The sequence below is a fragment of the Primulina eburnea genome, chromosome 11, assembly GCF_022965805.1.
Source record: "Primulina eburnea isolate SZY01 chromosome 11, ASM2296580v1, whole genome shotgun sequence".
Lineage (NCBI taxonomy): Eukaryota > Viridiplantae > Streptophyta > Magnoliopsida > Lamiales > Gesneriaceae > Primulina > Primulina eburnea.
Window position 1 is genome coordinate 3,807,721 of NC_133111.1, and position 19,947 is coordinate 3,827,667.

At 31.9% G+C, this 19,947-nt stretch overlaps 1 protein-coding gene and 1 long non-coding RNA gene across 4 annotated transcripts; one reads left to right on the plus strand and one right to left on the minus strand.

Moving 5' to 3' along the window:
• Positions 1–1,857: 1,857 nt before the first annotated feature.
• On the minus strand, positions 1,858–5,915 carry LOC140804859 (uncharacterized). The gene is made up of 3 exons (XR_012112218.1): positions 5,215–5,915; positions 4,305–4,402; positions 1,858–2,382 (listed from the first exon to the last, which is right to left on the minus strand). It is a non-coding gene; the product is annotated as an uncharacterized lncRNA (long non-coding RNA).
• Positions 5,916–13,782: 7,867 nt separating this feature from the next.
• On the plus strand, positions 13,783–19,743 carry LOC140804369 (uncharacterized). 3 transcript variants are annotated; one of them, XM_073160345.1, is made up of 8 exons: positions 13,783–13,993; positions 14,940–15,060; positions 15,361–15,788; positions 16,169–16,490; positions 16,675–16,761; positions 17,898–17,969; positions 18,400–18,637; positions 18,758–19,743. In XM_073160345.1, the coding sequence occupies exons 1-8, from the start codon at positions 13,959–13,961 to the stop codon at positions 19,441–19,443; spliced, it is 1,989 nt and encodes a 662-aa protein (XP_073016446.1). In that variant the 5' UTR covers positions 13,783–13,958; the 3' UTR covers positions 19,444–19,743. The 3 variants fall into 3 exon arrangements, with proteins under 3 accessions (XP_073016446.1, XP_073016447.1, XP_073016448.1); XM_073160346.1 differs by lacking the exon at positions 17,898–17,969 and having other exon boundaries at positions 13,784–13,993; XM_073160347.1 differs by lacking the exons at positions 16,675–16,761; positions 17,898–17,969 and having other exon boundaries at positions 13,786–13,993.
• Positions 19,744–19,947: the final 204 nt, after the last annotated feature.

Consider the following 19,947-nt stretch of genomic DNA (forward strand, 5'->3'; position numbering starts at 1 on the left):
TTTAAATTATCAAAATTGAATTGATCTAATATATCATGTTATTAATCTACTTGTACTCATTAAATATACATCATTAAATATATTAACTAGTCCCATTAATTTTTTTATATCATATTAAAAAAATAAAATGTTTTTCTTACAATTTTTTAAGTCAATGTGAAAACCCAGATAAATTTATACACATGGGACGTCATATTCAATTAAATTTCCAAGAAATGGCGTTGGGTTCATCTTTGGAAAATGTCTATTCTTCTTCATTTTCCATTTGGATAATTTTAAAGTGTGGACGCGTTTCGTCTTCTATTTTGTGAATCGTCCAATATTCCTTATTTTATTATTTGTATTTTGATTTTTTTTTTTGAAGAATAATATTTTGATTTGATTTAATTATCCCTGAATGGATGGACAATGTTATTTTATATACATAAAAAAAAATTTATAAACCCAAAGCGAAAGAAGCTAATCATTACTTGTTTTTTTTTTTTTTTGGGTCTGAAAATGTTTGATACATTATTTGTCCATTCTTTCCATTTGTCAAATCACCTTCTGGAAGCAATGCTCTCCCCCAATAATTTAATGTTAGTGCTTTCTTATTTATTTGGACAAAGTTATATATATATAATAGGAAAACGTGAGGAACATACCAACGAGAAATCAAAGGTCTAAAAGTGTATTATAAAGATTAAGTCTCAACCATCGTATTTATCTGACGAGTCGATCTGATCTATATTAAAAAACAAACCCATAATATAAAAGTTTATGTGTTGTAAAAAAACTGAAAAAAGAGTCTGAAAGTGGAGAAAAAGGTGAAAGAAAAGAATTCTTTAACTGACTAAGGAGTATGTCTCTTGTGAGACGGTCTTACAAATCTTTATCTGTGAGATGAGTCAATCCTACTGATATTCACAATAAAAGTAATACTCCTAACATAAAAAAGTAATATTTTTCTATAGATGACCCAAATAAGATATTTATCTCACAAAATACGATCCGTGAGACCGTCTCACACAAGTTTTTGCCCGACTAATATGCATTATTTTCATCTTAGATTGAGGTTGTCACATATATTCTAATTAATTCTCAATAATTTGAACCGATCCAATAATGTTAGTTCAAAAATAATATATATAAAAAAGTTTGGAGCATATACACAGACTGCGGGGGATTTGCCAATAAATTAATTATTTATATTATAAATCAACATCAATTAAAAACTATAGGGAATTTATTAAGTCTTGTTCTAAAGACATCCACAATGATGGGTTGTTATAACATTCACCGACTCATCAAAAATCGTAGAGTTCACTGTCACATACTTATTATAACATATTTCTTTCACTCACATTCTTTTAATATTAAAAATCATTATTTATGAGTCTCACTGTCCATTCAATCATCTTAAATTTTTTTAATATTAAATAAATATGTTTTACAATATTTAAATCATTATTGTTCTGATTTTTAAAAATAATCTTACTTTTTAATAAAATAATTTATTAGCCTAGAGTATTTCATATTGATTAAAATAAATATGAAGTTCACCAAATAATAATGTAAATTGAAATATATTTTATTTTGTCTACTGATCAAGTCATACGAACACCGTTTATGTACAATAGATATAATGAATTTTAATATAATGTATAATTTTTAAGTAAGAAGCTTCTGTATGTATATAGGGAAATACATATAATGAATTTTCCAATATGAGAAAGAATTATTCTCGAAAATAAAAAAAAATGTTCTTAATTGTTTATTTTCTTGAAATAACAATAAAGAAAACAAACAAGTCGAGCGAGATAAAAGAGAGATTCTTGCACTTCAGAATATTAATTTTTTTATAAAAAAGAAAAAAGAAAGAAAGAATCTAAAGCCGCCATTTATATATACAGAAACCAAAAAAAAAAAAAGCATCGTGTATGGCAAAGAGAAGTAGCAATCTACACCCGTTAATGGAAAGTTGTGACTCTTGAGAATCATGCTCATTGATCAGAGGGGCTCCCCAGTTTCCGTTCAATCGCCACGTAGTTGCTGTCTCTAGCATCAGCTCGAACCCCCTCGGTTTCGCAATGCGCCTCCTCAATCGTATCCATCACTTGGTTTTCATGTGATCTCGAAGAAGGCCTTTGCCCGCTTAACATGCAATGACAGTAATGTGAATTGATGGATCGCATTGTGTACTGGGATCTGATAGCTGAGCTGAACATCGGTTGCATGCACCACCGTCTCTCTGGGAGTTCACGAAGAGAGATTCGACATACAGGGCACGTGAAGTGCCTGTGAAGCCAAATGTCGATGCACGTTGCATGAAAGTAGTGGCCGCATACGGGGAGGATGCGTAATGTATCTTCATCATGGTATTCAGATAGGCACACCGTGCACCTGCGGGTAGGACTTTTTTTTATGTTACAAGAGTATCAATAACATATCTGTAAATAATCCACCAAACACGTTTAACTTCTCGATTAATGTTCCAAAAATAATTGTCCAAACTGAGCAAATAAAGCAGAGCAGGAGGGATCGTAGGGCTCGTAAAAGATGATCGCTCGCCGATAAATTTTTCGAATTTTAGTTTAGTCCACTTTCACCACTCTGCTAGCTCCACAGCAAGCACAAGATATGACAGTTCTCACAAAAAAACACTAGCAATAGATTCTTAAAGGGGACAAAAAAAGGTAGAATAACTAGTATTCTGAATGGGGTATAAAAATATAGTTTGAATACACTGAAATGCAGAATCTCAGACGAGCAAAAGCAGACCGACCAGTTACCAAGCACAATTCAAGAACGAGAAACGAGCACAACAAAAGAAGCAATTTCAAGGTTTGTTAGCGAAACGATTTCAGAACGATTTATTTGAAAATGTTTTTCAAACAAAAGTTTCCATCACATAAAAAAGTTCAAAACAACGTCTATTGAGGCATAAAAAAGACAATCAAAACATTCATGGAAATAGTGATGCGTAGCTTACTTCCAAGAGACTTCTACCTTCTAAAATCCAATAATTCAATAACATCTAAATTCAAATTTCCATGCACGTTTCAAATCGAGCTACAGAGAATGAAACATTTTTGCACGTCATTAATCTGTAGCTATGTGATAAACAACAGCCCCTCGTGGTAACTAGTTACTTGGTAAGTTCGGGGAGCGAGTCTACTAAAACAAACTCACTTCTTTTAATGTAAATATACAATATATATCAAGCCTGACCTGCTTTAGTTATTTTGGGTCTTTTTGGAGCATGATCGACCGAATTTATCATATAGTCCATTTCTTCTTGTTAATTATCTTAGATATAGATCAAATTTACTTGATGTTCTTTCCCCATCATTTGAAATCACTAAACATCAAAGTCTCTATTTAAAAAGTTCTTAAACATCGAAGTCTCACTAAACACGGAAATCTAAGATCAAATAATTTGTGGCGTATGTATATCATGTGCATTACATGACTGATTTCAATAAAGGATGCACCCGCTTTCCTACTTACACTTAAGACCCGAAAATAATTCACACCTTGATAAGCCTTGGACATTTTATCTATGATCGATTTTTCACTAAGATTTTACAATCTTTACAATTATTGCCTTTAGTCTTTGAAACACACCAAAGTTAGGCTTCAAGGTTGAAGCACACCAAGGTTAGGCTTCAAAGGGCTTAGCCTGACCTTGTGTTGAGGTACAAAGGCTGAGCTTTAAGTGATGCCTAAGGGCTTTCGATAATTATGGTTAAAACAATGTTTACGATCATGATCGCACCGGATTTCACAGAGAACCTGTTTTAAATCGTAATGACACTTAGAATACGCCCCACACCACATTTTAATGAATATACTGGCATAGTGACGGCGTTTATATTGGGACAAAGTACGAAGGGATGCCGCCAAAATTTGGTAGATACTCTTTAAATATAAATGTTTGATCAATTCACAGTTCTTCCAAGAAACCATGTGAAACTCTGGATCAGAAATCTAACAGTTTAATGTTAATATTTCTTTTCTTTTTTTTAAAAAGAAAGTTTTATGTTAATATTTCTGTTTGACTTTATACACTTGAAACTATTTCGACCAAAAAAGAGGTGAAAAAAATACATGAAATTAGTCCAATTTCTACTTCATAAAGTAATAAATGGGAAACACTTGAGCAAAGTCAAAGAACTTTTTAAGTATCTTCTATGTCTATAAACAACCGATTCAAAATCAATGCAAGTGAATATCTCTTCAGCAAAAAAGTCAACTCCCATTAAAATTTTGAAAAAATTGATTCGGAGGACTGATACAAAGTCATAGAAGATTGATTAACTTACAGAGCATTTTCTTTCGAGGAGAAGCATAATTCTTGATACTTCTTTGTAGGAAAATTTGATACCACAATAGGCTCAAGGCCATGAAGGCCATGCTCCAACTGTATAAAACAAGTCAGATAAACAATCATTCAGATCTGAAATTTAAAAGCTATCAAAGCTACAATGAAGATTCTCAATTGCCATTACAGAATAGCAAAGTATACAGTGAAAACACAACAAAAGAAACTGTTGAATCAAAATGTATAGAAGTATTAATTTGGTAAAAGTCGGGCTCCCTATGTATACTGTCATAACGATGTGATGGAGAGAAGTGTGTACGAGTGAAAAAGCATAATAAACAATATTCTGTCCGAAAATGCTCAAACATGAGAAGAGCTTCAGAACTACTTGAGGAAACAAACATAGCAAAATACCAAATTGATGACACACAGTCAAACTTCATCGACCAAAGCTGCAACTCATGTTTGAAACTCAAACAATTACCCATAAAAATTATGATCCAAGACATATATAATGCGTTGGCTTCCATGCAGAAAATTCAGTTAATGCGAAAAATGCAAGGTGAGCACAGGATCATGTGTTTTCATAGTCTATAATACGAAGAACTAAAATACATGTGAACCTAATGTTCTAATTACGGCATCACTACGCCTCCAATCTTTTTACTCACATAAATCAGTCCAAGTGTCACGTTTCGATAACCATACCACTTTGGAGCCATTGCTGGTCAGATTTACTGAACTAATTCGATTATGGGCAGGGCTTGATTTATTGTTTCAAATAGGGGGTAAAATAAAGAGTCCAGACATGATAAACAAAAATAATATGATAAACAAGGGACTTCAAATCTGCATCCACACGAAAAACAGATCCAAGAATTACAAAAAAAGAAGTGAAAACAAATGCTTACACTGCTAAGATCAGATCTAAGAGCCCTGGAAAAGGACCGTCTCGACACGCTCAATCGAATCCGAGCCCAAATGAGCCTTGTGCATACAAAGACTATGAACAAAGTACTAACCGCAAATCCAATCACTGTCATTACCAAATTTATACCCGAAGATATCATTTTCTCTCTATATTTCAAGATTTCTACCCACTATATCAAAAACCCAATTCAAATATTCCTGTCCCCGCCCCTACTTTCTACTATTTCCCCTGAAAAGTTCAATTATCGCACCGTTAAACATAGCAGCTGAAAATCAAAAACCTTTTCCACAAAATCAAAAACCCACTTATAAAACGACTAAGAGAGTTCATCTGTAAACACCATTGCTAAATCCCTCATTTCTCCGCTTAAAAACCAGATCTTTCTCCTTTTTTCCCCTCAAAAATCCATTCTTCATCAGCACAAATCTCCCTTTCACTTCCTCAATATATCTACAGCATGTATATAGACTCACATTTTATCAAGAAGAAAATACTAATGGTGGTGGAACATAATCCAGCGGAATTGGACTAAATTTCTTGAGGAAACCCCATGTTTGGGAAACAGATGGAAGAACAAGATTAATTATGTCGCGCATGAGAAATCAAGTTTAAGCTAAAATTCAAGAACCAAAGACTCCAAAAAAATGGGTTCCAACTCTCAACTACATATATCGACAAACATTAATCTTTTATTAATTGAAAAAAATTATCAAACCATTAACCATAAGAAATTAAATAAAAAGTACTTGTGGTCTTCTTCTTTTTTTAAAAAAATAATAATAAAAACAATTCAGCCATGTGTTTCATATAAATGGAAAAAATCCGAATTTGGGTTTGACGGTAGTGGAAAAATTGCATGCAGCAACAATCAAAACGAGACAAGGAAACATAATAATGATTAAATCCGTTATTTACGACATTAAAGTTTATAATTTTATAAAATAATATTATTTAGAGCATGTTTCTCGTAAATGATTTGACGAATTTTATAAAATAATATTATTTAGAACATGTTTCTCGTAAGATGATTTGACGAATTTTATCTATGAAAGAGTTGATCCATACATAATTATCATGAAAAATAATAGTTTCAAGAATGAGAAGTGGGTCTCATGTGAGACCGTCTCACGGATCTTAATCTGTGAGACGGGTCAACCCTACTCATATTCACAATTAAAAGTAATACTCTTAGGGTGTGTTTGGTTGAGTGGATTAAATAAGGATAGATTAATAGTCAAATATTTATCGTTAAAATTTTAAGATGTTTTAATAATCACACAAGTTTTTGTCTTTCATGAGTTACGTTATCTGAGAGATATGTATCACAAAATTGATTCGTAACATAATTATTTAATAATTTATGAGTATTATTTAATGATGTGGTGATGCTTGGGCAATATGGAATCCAGTGAGATAAAATCTTTGTTGGATTTGTCTTTAATATCAAGAGATTAGTAGAATTCAAATCTTATTTTATGTTGTCAAAAAATCTTTTGTATAAAATAATTTAAATATATATAATATATTTTTAAAAAAATATATATATGATATCAGATGTAGGCAAATTTTGGGTGGATTGACATTTGTGCCCCTGTAATTTTCTAATCATGGGAAAAGTGGGGAATGTGGTATCTAATCAGATTCAGTGCTTTTTGGGTGCTAATCTTGCTGACTCTAATCCACATTACGAATCGAGAAGTCATTTCTGCATAGATTTCGATTTATTTTATTTTGATTAAATATTTAAAATTCCTGTGTTGTTAAATTTAGTTTTTTTCGATTATTATAATGAATTTCAAATAAATCTGATATGCGTCTCGTTTCGAATTAAGACATAAAATAATTCTTAAAATTTGAATATATATACATAAATTGAGCTCGTTCATCCAAGTACAACAGTCAAAGATCGTGAATCTTGGCCAATTCTATCCTACATCAGGTGAAGTACTCCTCTTTACTTTTTTTTTCTTACACGTCTTTTTTTTTATTATTATTACATTTCACACTATTTTTACCAAAATCAACCAAACTAATCATTAAACTAATTTCGTTTAATGTATATAGCATGTGTTATATCATTATATTATTATTATTCTCAAAATTTAAAACTTAATATTTTATATTTAAAAATTACGTAAAAAAAATTTTTGATAGTAAAACTTTTACGTTTGAGGTTTGAAATTTTCATTTCTATTATTCTTATTTTTGTGGTAGAATCATATGAAATGTAAAAAATCAATATTTTAAAATTTAATTTTTATAAGAAATTCTATGTTAACCCATTTATAAACGCTAATAAAATTATTGTAGCTATTTTTAAATGCTATACATGTATATATTATTTAGTGACAGAGAGTAAATCTCCCGGAGTAGGATAGAATTGTCCGTGAATCTTGATATTGATAGCAAGTAAATGCTTACGTTATAATAAATGAGTAGATCTCACGGAAGACCGTCTCACGGATCTTAATCTGTAAGATTGGTCAATCCTACCCATATTCACCATAAAAAATAATACTTTTAGCATAAAAAATAATATTTTTTCATGGATAACCCAAATAAGAAATTCATCTCACAAATATGACACATGAGACTGTCTCACACAAGTTTTTGTCATAATTAAAAATAGAAACCAGATTTTTTATGTATGCATTGTGTTTTAGTACAACTTTTTAATAAGAAATTCCCGTTTGTTTTTTATTTTATTTTTTACATATAAACTGACGCGATATTATAGTATAAATAATGATAAATTGTTTTTTTAAAAAAATGAAATAATGATAAATTGTTAGATTTAATAAGGGTAAAGTGGTGATTATAAAAATACCGGGGGCAAAGAGAAATTATCGAAATAAGTAGGGGCAAATGAGTAAATAGTAAGACTTTTCAATCTCTAGACTCTAGTGTAGGTGCATGTAGGTGCTGTTATTCTTTTATGACATGGATGCATGAGTTTCGCCGGCTTTTGTGTCCATTTATATGATAATTTATATCGTAATTAACACTTTTTTTTTTTTTGGATAAAGCCGGAGTAATCTTAGGGACAATCAAATTTGAAGACTGAGTCTTACGTGAGACCGTCTTATGGATCATAATCTGTGAGACGGGTAAACCATACCTATATTCACAATAAAAAGTAATACTCTTAGCATAAAAAGTGAGGCAAAAACTTGTGTGAGACGGTCTCACGGGTCGTATTTGTAAGACGGATCTCTTATTAAGGTCACCCATGAAAAAATATTACTTTTTATTGTGAATATGAGTAGGGTTGACCTGTCTCACAGATTATGATCCGTGATACGGTCTCACATGAGACCCACTCAAAAAGTAATACTTTTTCATGAGTGACTCAAATAAGAGATCCGTCTCACAAATACGACTCGTGAGACCGTCTCACACAAGTTTTTGCCAAATTTGAAAGATAATTTTTATAACATAAAAAATTTAATACAAAAAATCTCATAAAATAATAAAAAAATATCATGATATAATTATTGTAAATATCGATATAAGATATATTTGTTGTACATTTAATATTATTGAATTAGTTATACGATATTGTGTTGAGGTGCAACAACTCTCCCTGCTAGGTAATGCACTTATGCGGTTTAAAATATTTGAGTTACATCATTAACATGAGTTGTAATTTTGGTAAAGCGATGTTCTTCCGGTCTTACAATTGACATCAAAGTCAAAGTCAAGGATTCGATTCTCAATGATTGCAAAAACTGTAATTATCGGAGAGAAGTTGTTGATATGCACTAATTGTTCATGTTGGTTGGAGCGATCAAACCATTAAAATTGGGCTGATGTGCAGTTTAAAAAATTTGAATTGCACAATTACCGTCGTTTATAGTTTTTGGTAAAAAACGACAAGCGTTCAGTCCTATATATTGGTTAAATTTTATTTATTAATGGTTTTTTAATCATATTTTTCATATTTTTTATATAAATTTTACATTAAACGCAAGGTGCTCAGAATAGAATCATATTTAAATTGTAGAAGTTTAATATAAATGAATGTTTCTAACATATAGGAAGATGTTTAAAATATAAATGAACATGTTTTAATATAATTGAATGCTTCTAGTTAAATATTTTTTTTATCAATACGAACATTCAAATCTTTAAAATCATAAATAATGTAAATCTTTTAAATAATTATTTTATCAATATGAACATTTAAACTGATAGTAACAATGCGATTTAAATCTTTTAAATCATAAAGCAATTCAAACATCACATTCCACTTGCTTTATCCAACATGTAAAATTAGTGTACTAAAAATTATGTTTATTAATTAAAAAATGCTGTCCCATATGAATTTTTTATTATTATTAAATATGGTGTGGCTAAAAAATTATTGCATAATTTCATGTTTTGCAACATAATTTAAATATTAATAACAGTGTTAATAATTCATTGTGCGCATTATTGCCGTCCGACGGTTGACCAAAACATTTTTTAAAATGCTCATCAACCGCAGCACCAAGTACTATCTTCATATTTATATTTAATATACACAAAAAATATTGTGATTCAGTCTTATTGGTCAATTTTATGAGACGAATATTATATTTAGATCAGTATCTATGAAAAAATATTTTTTTTTTGTAAATACATAGTTGGTTAGTCTCACAAATAAATATCCGTGATACCAACTCACAAGATACATACTTTCAAATATATAATATATATATATATATATATATATATATATATATATATATATATATATATATATATAATTTGGATTTGATACACATACATGCATCGTATGCCCAAAAAAAAAGAGTAAAAAAATCATATAAACGATGTTATTAATTAATTATTACATTTATATTATTCTACAAGAAATCTTAAAGTCTAAGCCAAAACTTGTGGGTTATAAATCCACTAAACAATACAATGGACAACGACTTGCATGGTACTGAATGCTCATAACCACAAGTTTGGCTAAGATTTGATCAGCTCATGAATCTTTCTTCGTCGTATCGAGGCTCTTTGTCCGTTAAATGGTTTAAGTGATTTGAGTTATATCGTTACTATCAGCTATGATTTTTTGTTGATGTCCAGACTTAAAAAATAATATCAGAGTCAATATCATGTGTTTGATTATCATAATTTCGTACATCCATATTTATTTTAATCAGTTAAAACTGTTATTATTTTTTTAATAAATATTTTCAAATGATTATTCACATGTACATGCAACTGTGTTTAATTACGTAACCATATGCATCACCATGCATTAATACATGAAACAAAATTAATTTGTAGTAATTTAATATATATAACGTTAACAGCATATAAATTTCGATAATAACTTCGTTTTAAGTTCAGCAATTTTCTAAGAAAAACAATAGTAAGATTCTTGTGATAACTTAAAAATTCAAAAGATTGGGCAAACATTATATATATATATATATATATATATATATATATATATATATATATATATATATATATATAGTTTTGATAACCTGCACACCTACCGAGCACATCTTTGTGAGTACCGATGAGGTGTCACTCACATATTGGATGTGATGAAATATAGAAAAATTGTGCATCCAATGGGTGAGTGACACATCATCGATGCTCACAAAGGTGTGCACGGTAAGTGTGCAGGATATCAAAACTATATATATGTGTATGTGTGTAGGCAACCTAAGTTGACAACATATAAATTTCGATAAAAACTTCGTTTTCAGTTCAACAAATTTATAAGAAAAACAATAGTAAGATTCTTGTGGTGTCTTAAAAATTCAAAAGATTGGATAAACATTATAGATCTTTAATAAGGCAAAAACTTGTATGAGACGGTCTCACGGGTCGTATTCTGTGAGACGGATCTTTATTTGGGTCATCCATGAAAAAGTATTACTTTTTATGCTAAAAGTATTACTTTTTATTTTAAATATGGGTCGGGTTGACCCGTCTCACGGATTAAGATCCGTGAGACGGTCTCACATGAGACCTACTCCTTTAATAATATGTCTTGAATAGTAAGTACATTATTATATATTTGTCCGACTCATTAACACCCCTAACTCCACCCAAATCCATTCCCTTTATGGTAAAAAAAAAATTGAAAAAATAGACAATAATTCTTGAAGATAATGGTGGCGCGCAAGAATCTTAACTGCAATTTGTTGAATTTGGAACTTTTGAAAATCTAAAAAGTGCCCGAAAAGTTAGTTTCCACTAACGATCTATCCCACGATTAGTTGTTCTTAACTTGATATGCACTAAAATGAGTCTATTTATGGGAAGATATTGTCCGTATGAGAACTGTACTCACAATAAACTTTGCTTAAAATGCAACAAAAAAGTCACAAGATTAATGTACTTGAAATGTTTTTATAATAATATGAATTTATTCTTGATGGGTTGTTATTTTATCGACAATGATAATATTTTCTATTATATTAAAAGGTCGACTATATATGTTTTAAAATTATATGATCGGACATTTGTCATTACGTTTTATCAAAAATTATAAACGGTAGATTAAGTCAAACCTTACCCAACATATATATCGAGTACTATATATATGAAATTATCCGAACTCAGACAAAACTTGACTTGCACCACCTTGTTTCCAATCAGTTATCATAATACTTATATTTTGTGATGGCCCGGGAATGACCGACCCATTAGTCAGATCTGGATACCCGACCCAAATAAATCACCCATTTCCATTAGAACTTGCATGTATTTTTCTTGATGGCTACAGTTTTGCTGAGTTTCAATATCTTTGTGAGACTTTTGTTGTCGGAAAGACACATATCGGATGTTTTGAACTAAATAATTTGAACTTTACGGTAATCGAATCAAAGTACGCACGTATATATCTTTTACTATTTATTAAGTTTAAGCATATTAGAATAACTGTTTTTAGTGTCTTTGGTCTGTTTTTTGGTTTCCCTATTTTGCCCCTATTTGATATCAAAATTACATTTTTGTTTTTTTTTTTTAATTTCAAAAAACATTTTTGATTTTATTTTTTTTATTACAATTATTCAAATAGCACTTTAGTACCTCGATAATTTGTCAAATTTCATTTTAGTCCATAAATAATTATAAAAAAAAATTGTACACACACGCACCGCGTGTGCAGAGTAGCTAGTATAAATGAAGTGCAAGAAACATCCGCTTGACCCGAGTAGCAACGTTGGGGTATGCGCCTCCTGTCTCCGGGAACGCCTCGTCGCAGTTATTGCGGCCCAGATTCAAGCTCAGAGAGAAACCCTTTTTCAACAGGGTCAGCAAGGTTGCCGGAAATCGGATGCCCAACTACCCCCATTTGTCTTCCCTCGATCGGTTTCTCCTTATGTTTCCCACCGGAAGTCCGATTCGGCAGCTACGTGGCAGATTCAAGGCAACCATCGAATATTCTATAGCACGCCCCAGGTGGGTCCTAATGGGTTTGTAGCGGTGGCAGTCGCACGATAAGTGTACAGGATATCGAAACTCTATATATATGTAAAAAAAATTTTCGTTGTTGTTTGAAAATTGTCGATCAGAGCTAATAATTGTACAACTAAATGATTCATATAAGATAGTTTAAGAGTAGATATCTTGTGAGACGGTCTCACGAATCTTTATTCGTGAGACGAGTCGACCCTACCGATGTTCACAATAAAAAGTAATACTCTCAGTATAAAAAGTAATTCTTTTTCATGGATGACCCAAATAAGAGAGCTGTCTCACAAATACGACTCGTGAGACCGTCACACACACACACACACACACACACACACATATATATATATATATATATATATATATATATATATATATATATATAAAATGTACAATTGAACCATAAGAATTCATAAGCTTAGTTCATGCTTAAAAATACTTTTATGGTTACCCCGACTTGACCGTCTTGTACAAAGTCAAGTTTGGAGTCTTGACTTAGCAACGTTTCAACCTTAAACTAATCAATCCCATCATCATCGATCGGCTTATATATTATTTCCATTTAAATTATTACCATTTAATTAAATAATAAAATATGCACAAAAATATGAAATAACACTTTAATAATATACTAAAATTAATGTAAACTTTATTTTTGCACTATCCACTCTTGATTTATAATTTTATTTATTTAATGAAGTTCGTTAAAAGGATGAAAATTTCGAATAAATGCATGTTCCTTTTCAATTCTTAAGTGATGTTTTCGAAATAAATTTCGGTGTCATTGTCTGTTTTAATATTTATAAATATTAATAAAGTGTTAATTTTAATGCAAGTCATATGTAACTTGACAGATAAAATTTTTGTTTCCTAAACATCAATTTATAAGTCCAATTTCTATTTTTTTATTTTTTCTATTTATTTTTTTAATTCTTAGTTGTACTGTAATCTCTCAAAAAAAATTTCAATTGATCTTCATTTAAATAAAAATTAAATAAATTATAAAAAAACGTGACACGTACATGGATGAACTATATATATATATATATATATATATATATATATATATATATATATATATTTTCTAGTTTTACTTGGGGTTAGTTGTTCCGTTGACCAGAAGTCAGCGTATTTCCTCGGGTCAAAACGCAATTCATCCCCTTCTGATTATAAACTGTCTTCATTTTAATTTACTGACATCCAACCGAATTGTTCAACTTATATCTTCTCCTTAAATCAGTGAGAATTTTTCGATTTCTTGCGTTTTTCCTTCTTACAAGAGCTGGAGCTGCTAAAAAAATGACTGGTTCTGTGAACGAAGATCAAGAACCGAGGTATTGGCATTCCTCTTTCCCTTTTTGCATTAAACGAAGTTGTCTCAGTTCTTAACTTTCAAGATTTTTACGCTAAATCGATGTTTCGAGCTTTTCCTTTTCTGGGTTTTCATCTGTGTGGGGCCTTACCATTTGTCAAGATTTTTCTCTTTGGAATTGCTGGGTTTTTACCTCGTCCTTTCGAGAGTAGGGAATTTTTGTATTTATTATATTTTCGTATTATTTGATTTTTTAATTATTTGGCGGCGTTTATGAATAGTTAAATATGCTAAATGTGATAGTTTTGAAACGGGTTGATTTTGTTATAATCATGTTTATATCAAAGAAGACAACTTAATCCATTCCATTTTAGTAGAATTTGAACTTGGAGCTTCTCTGCAGTAACAGGAGCTTAAACATGCTAATACTGGGGTTGCATGATATGTGCATACTGTTTTTATTTCATTTGTAAGAATTTGGTTTGGTCATACAGTTCTAGTGCCTGTGGAGAATTTTAGATGGTTCAGTTAAAATCTTGAAAAAAAAACATCTTCAAGAAATAATGTTAGATATTGCTTATCTAAATGTTATAACTAGGTACTACGACATAGAAGGATTCTTGATTGTTGTCGAACAAAATTAAAGTTGATGAAGGGAACCGATTCAGGTGATTTTAATTTAGTTATAATGATAAGGATGTCGTAATTTTTGTAGTGGTGTTCAACCCATACAAGTTTTTGTATTTTCACGTATGATTAACCTTCACTTGACTTTTGTAAGGTATATCCAGGTTTTATTCACAGCATGATAGAATATTTTATTTTTGTCATCCAAAGTAAACCGAATTGGCATCGATTGTTTTCTAAAAGTGATACTTTTCTACTCTAGAATGACAGAACATATCATTTTATTTAACATGGATCTTATTTCAGTACACGTGTGATCCTTTTAAGTGCTATTGTTACAGGGAAAACACGGGCAGGGAAGACTCCAGGGAAATGACAATTAAATTTCTTCGAGCAAGGTTGTTATCTGAAAGATCTGTCTCCAAAACAGCAATGCAAAGAGCCGAGGAACTGTCCAAGAGAGTGAGTTGCAGTATTTGATTTTCTATATTTTATCTTGTATTTCCTGTCTTGTGGAATTTATAATAATTCATTTTTAGATTCAGAAAACGACGGTCCAATTTTTTTTAAAAATTTCAAAAACTGAGTGACTCAAGTTAATATCTTCAAAATGTGGTATATGCAACCGGGATCAAACAGGTGCAAGATAAGGGATTAGCATAAGCGTGAAGATATGCAAGTGCCTCTTACCTGTCGGCCCCTTCTCCTCCCTGTCTAGTCCTATTTGGCAGTTATAGTCTCTAAAACTGTATTTATATCCAGGTAATGGAACTTGAAGAACAACTGAAGTTTATGTCTATTCAAAGAAATAAAGCTGAAAAGGCAATGACAGATGTTCTTGCAATTCTTGAGAACCATGGAATTAGTGACATGCCAGAGGGATTTGATTCAAATTCTGATCAGGATGGAACCCTACATGATTTCAGGACCGATCAGTTGATGTTAAGAGAAACTTCAACCAAGAATGAAGCAAGAAAAAATGAAATGGGGGATTATTATAGCTCTGAAATTGAATCTTCACCATCAACCGGTAAAAGCTTGACCTGGAAAACTACTAAAGATTCCCAGTATTCTCTTGAAAAGAAGAAACAAGTGGACTCAATTAGTAGAAGAACTAGTTTTGCATTAAATGGTTCTTCAGCGCGACGGACTGTTAAATCATGCCGCAGGATAAGGCGCAGGGAGACTAGGTGTGTTTTCCTAATGCAGACTTTGAATTCTGGTTCATTAACCTTTCCCTTTGGACATATAACACATGAACTTACACAACTAAGAAACTCTTCAGAGTTATGCTTGAAATATGTTTGAAGACGGAAGACCTACAAAGTTTGACTTGATAAAACCACTCAATAGTTGCTTGTTTTAAAGGAAAAAAAATAGGATAAGTGTATCTTTTTAGTTATGTAATTTTGTGTTCCCTGTCTTCCAATCGACCAATCAATCACATTATACCTAATCTTGTGAATGTATAATATGCTCCACTAATTGCAGTTAAATTAAGTTAATACCTGAACTGTAAAGCCAGTTTCACAGTGCACCAAGAATGGTAATATTCATTATGTGTTATCAGAGCAGTAGAAGAGTTTCAGAATGATGGCCCTGTGAAAGCGTCATTTTCGATAGATGTTTCCAACAGCTTTGATGGTGAGACTGATGCATTATGGGATAGCAACAATCTCGATAGTGGGGAAAAACCAGTGGATAACCTCATGTTAGAATCAGAGAGTGGAAGCCAAAAAACTAATGATCGTTACATTACTGTACATGAAAGAGATAAAGACATGGAAAGTGCATTGCAACATCAGGCACAACTCATTGGTCAATATGAAAAGGAGGAGAAGGCCCAAAGAGAATGGGAGGAGAAGTTTAGAGAGAGTAACAGTTGCGAACATGTGAGTTTTATCAGTTTCTACTGTTTAATCATTAAAGTAATCCATAATATTTGCAACATTATTTTCCCAACACCTCCATGGTTTGGGTTTATATTTGGCGCACTAAAAGTCTATACCTACTCACCTGTTCTATGCTAGTCCATTTTCACATAGCTAATACTATGACACTTTTGAGGTTTTCTAGTTTCTTGTTTCACATAACAATTTGAAACCAGCTGGAACACTTTCTTCAAGCCAGACGTCACACTGTTCTTCTTGTGAAAAAACAAAGGTAAAGAAAGTGTGTTGTGTTTTCAAGTGCTTTGGGTAAACATTTTGATAGAATGGGGAGATTGTATTGGAGAATGTGATGTGTAGTTTAAATTATTTATTGAAGATAAATGTTTTTTGTTGTATATGTCATATCATGTAAGAATTTTGTGTTAATAGTATCACATCTTCATATTTATTTATCACACTGCGACGCTGTTGCATAATCGGCTCCTATAGAAACTACTTTGCATCCGTCGTCAATCTACGAAACTGGTCAACCCAAATTGCTAAGAAATTCATTTTATAAACTATTTTAAACTTTCATTTTTAACTCATGTGGTACAAGGGTATTGCGATCTCCCTTCTTCAAAACATGACATCCTCGTATCTCCCTAATCCCACTACCCACTAAGTGATTTCTACATGTTCAAGATGTTGTTCTCGTGTATGTAGCACTTCATCTCATAGGTTCAAGATATGTCTCCCACACATGTAGCATTTTGGTCTGCATCACACTTGTTTATTAGTGTTCCTGCTTGTAACTTGGCTCTGATACCATCATGTCACACTGTGCACGACTGCTCAATAGGCTCTTGTAGCAACTATTTCGTTTCTGTCCTCACTCTAAGAAAATGGGAAATCCAAGTTGGTATATGAGTCCAGTACAACTTTTTATAAACCATTTTGAATTTTACTTTTAACCTATACGAGAATGGTATCATAATAGTTATTATAATGTAGTTATTATAATGATATATGAGATATCTTATTTTTTTTAAAAAAAAGTATTAGCCAAGTATATTAAAATAAAGTTTTTGGGAAATGATAGAAAGTTGAATTAAAAGTAAAGATTATGCCTGAAGACATAAAAGCGAGATGAAAATGAATTTTTTTAGAAAATTATCTTGGAGAACACAGTGCATTTTTGTTTGGATTTTGAGAGAATAGAAATATTTCGGGGACATGGCAACAAATAGTGCCAACATTGACATATTTCCACAGATATTGATTTATGAGGCTCAAGTTTGAACATACCAATCTTACACTAAACGTAAAAGAAGGACAATATTGGCTGGATAATAGAAATAAGCTCCATTATGTACCACATCATTAACAACAAATTTGGTTGATCTAATTTAAGTTCGGGGTCTACAGATCCAGGATATGAAACACAATTACAGCTTTAGCGAACAGCCGTTTCTCAGCAAATTGTCTTATATGCTTGTGGTATGCATATTTTTTTGTCCTCACTCTTTTCTTGATACTTGTTATGATGGTTTTAATATTGTCCAGAATCCAGATACAATGCTTTGATTCATGCTTGCCTTTTTTGACACTGAAAAATTGTCGATATAAGATGAAAATGTAGCTATAACCACCTAAGTTGACTTTAGTCTCTCGAAAAAAATCGAAAGGGTGATGTATTTTAGCATTCAGTTAAGCATAGTGAAGTAATTCTAGCCACTTGGGAATCGGGAGAATATTATTATCAGTTTTTCAGAATGGATAATGTTACTTTTTTAGGGGACACAAGGACTTCCTTGATTAGAACAAAACGCCATTCTTGTATTTTGCTGATCTTAGATCTTTGATGCATCAGATACATATATTTGATCCCCCAGCATCGTTTTTATATTTTCTTGTCCATATTTACCAGGACTCAGGAGATCCTGGGAACCGTTCAGATGTGACTGAAGAACGAAATGATATTAAGCTACCTGAAGTAGCTGATGCCGCTGGAATGTTATGTCCAAATAATCAAGAAACCCTCGGTATTCGCTTCAGTGAAGATCATGCTCCCAAATGTTTGCCATCACTCACCGATGCGAAAAAGGAAATCTTGCAGGATTCGTCAAAATCTGCAGAATTAGAAGTTTCAATTCTGGTGTCAAATGGTAAGAATGATCCAGAAATTTCAGGGTTGCATTACGACAGCTCTGTGCATATATGCCAACAATATATATCCATGTCAAGTAATATTTCATCCCCTTCATCAAAGGTTTCTTCTCATGCAGAGAAAAGCACACCATTGTTCATTTCTCCGAGCAGCACTTCATCCCTCAATCTCACAGTTGTGCGACAAGAAACTTCAACTAATTTAGGATCAGTACTGGAGGCACTTCAACAAGCAAAATCATCGCTTCAAGAGAAACTCAGTAGCTTGTCACTGGTGGATGGAGGAACTTCGAACACACATGATACTTTCAAAGTTCCAACTGGTTTTCATGCTCTTCTACGGTTACCAAATGAAGATCAGTACAAAGCAAATACCATAGCCAACCATCCTGACATTGGGGTACCATCGATTTTTTCGAGTTTCCCACATGAAGTTTCTGGTGGTAAATTCTTTACTAGGCCTTGTGTTGATCCTAGAATGGCTTTATCTAATGAAGTATTTTCCACAGCTCCTTCTAGCACTTCTACTGAAACCAGTTACAGAGTTCCTCCTCAGAGGTCCCTCAGTCAGCCAAGACCAGGCATAGTTCCTCCATCTTACAATCAAACTAACCACATTGGTCCTTACACAAATATGGTTCTCCCTTCTGTTAGAAATTCCTACCCGTTTCTTCCTGATTTTACCCTTCGATTACCCTTGAAAGAGGGGACAATGAGAACCTCTTCAAGTTCAGAAACTGGACTACCTCCTGTCACACACCTGCGTTCCTACAATGAACTTTATCGGTCATACACGAATAGGTAGCCACTCTTTGTAGCAAGATGCTTGTTGCTGATATTTTACGGCCTCCTGGATTTTATTATATGTATCCTCTCTCTCTCTCTCTCTCTCTTTTTTATTTTATTTATCATTTTCATATAAAAAGACTTTCTTGGATTGCAGACTGGTGTGTGTATAATTATGATCTGTGAGCATTCATTATGTAATCTGTTTGGTTTAGTTCTCGTAGAAGCAGGGTGTTGAATTTTCAGGATTAATCTTTTATAGCTGAGATATTTCTTTGGCTCACTTTTTCTTGATATTTGTTAGCGAGTTCCAACATTATATTCCTAGCCTTCTTGAAGATGGGAGTTATTGCAGTTCCTATTTTGTAATTCTATTGCAAGATTATTTAATTTGTTTATCCCTTACAAATTGTATCAAACCGAAAGCATTGGTATAATTGCATGATTTAAATTGGGACAATTGAAAAGCCAGGGATTGAAACGGGCAAATGATAAAACGGGTGACTAAATAAGAAATTATCCT

What these genes read in the sequence shown, in the direction of transcription:
- LOC140804369 (XM_073160345.1), top strand. Translation starts at nt 13,959, where the DNA reads ATGACTGGTTCTGTGAACGAAGATCAAGAACCGAG. An exon ending in AACGAAGATCAAGAACCGAG is followed by an intron (nt 13,994 to 14,939) that starts GTATTGGCATTC and finishes CTATTGTTACAG; the next exon opens with GGAAAACACGGGCAGGGAAG. An exon ending in CTTCTTGTGAAAAAACAAAG is followed by an intron (nt 16,762 to 17,897) that starts GTAAAGAAAGTG and finishes CGGGGTCTACAG; the next exon opens with ATCCAGGATATGAAACACAA.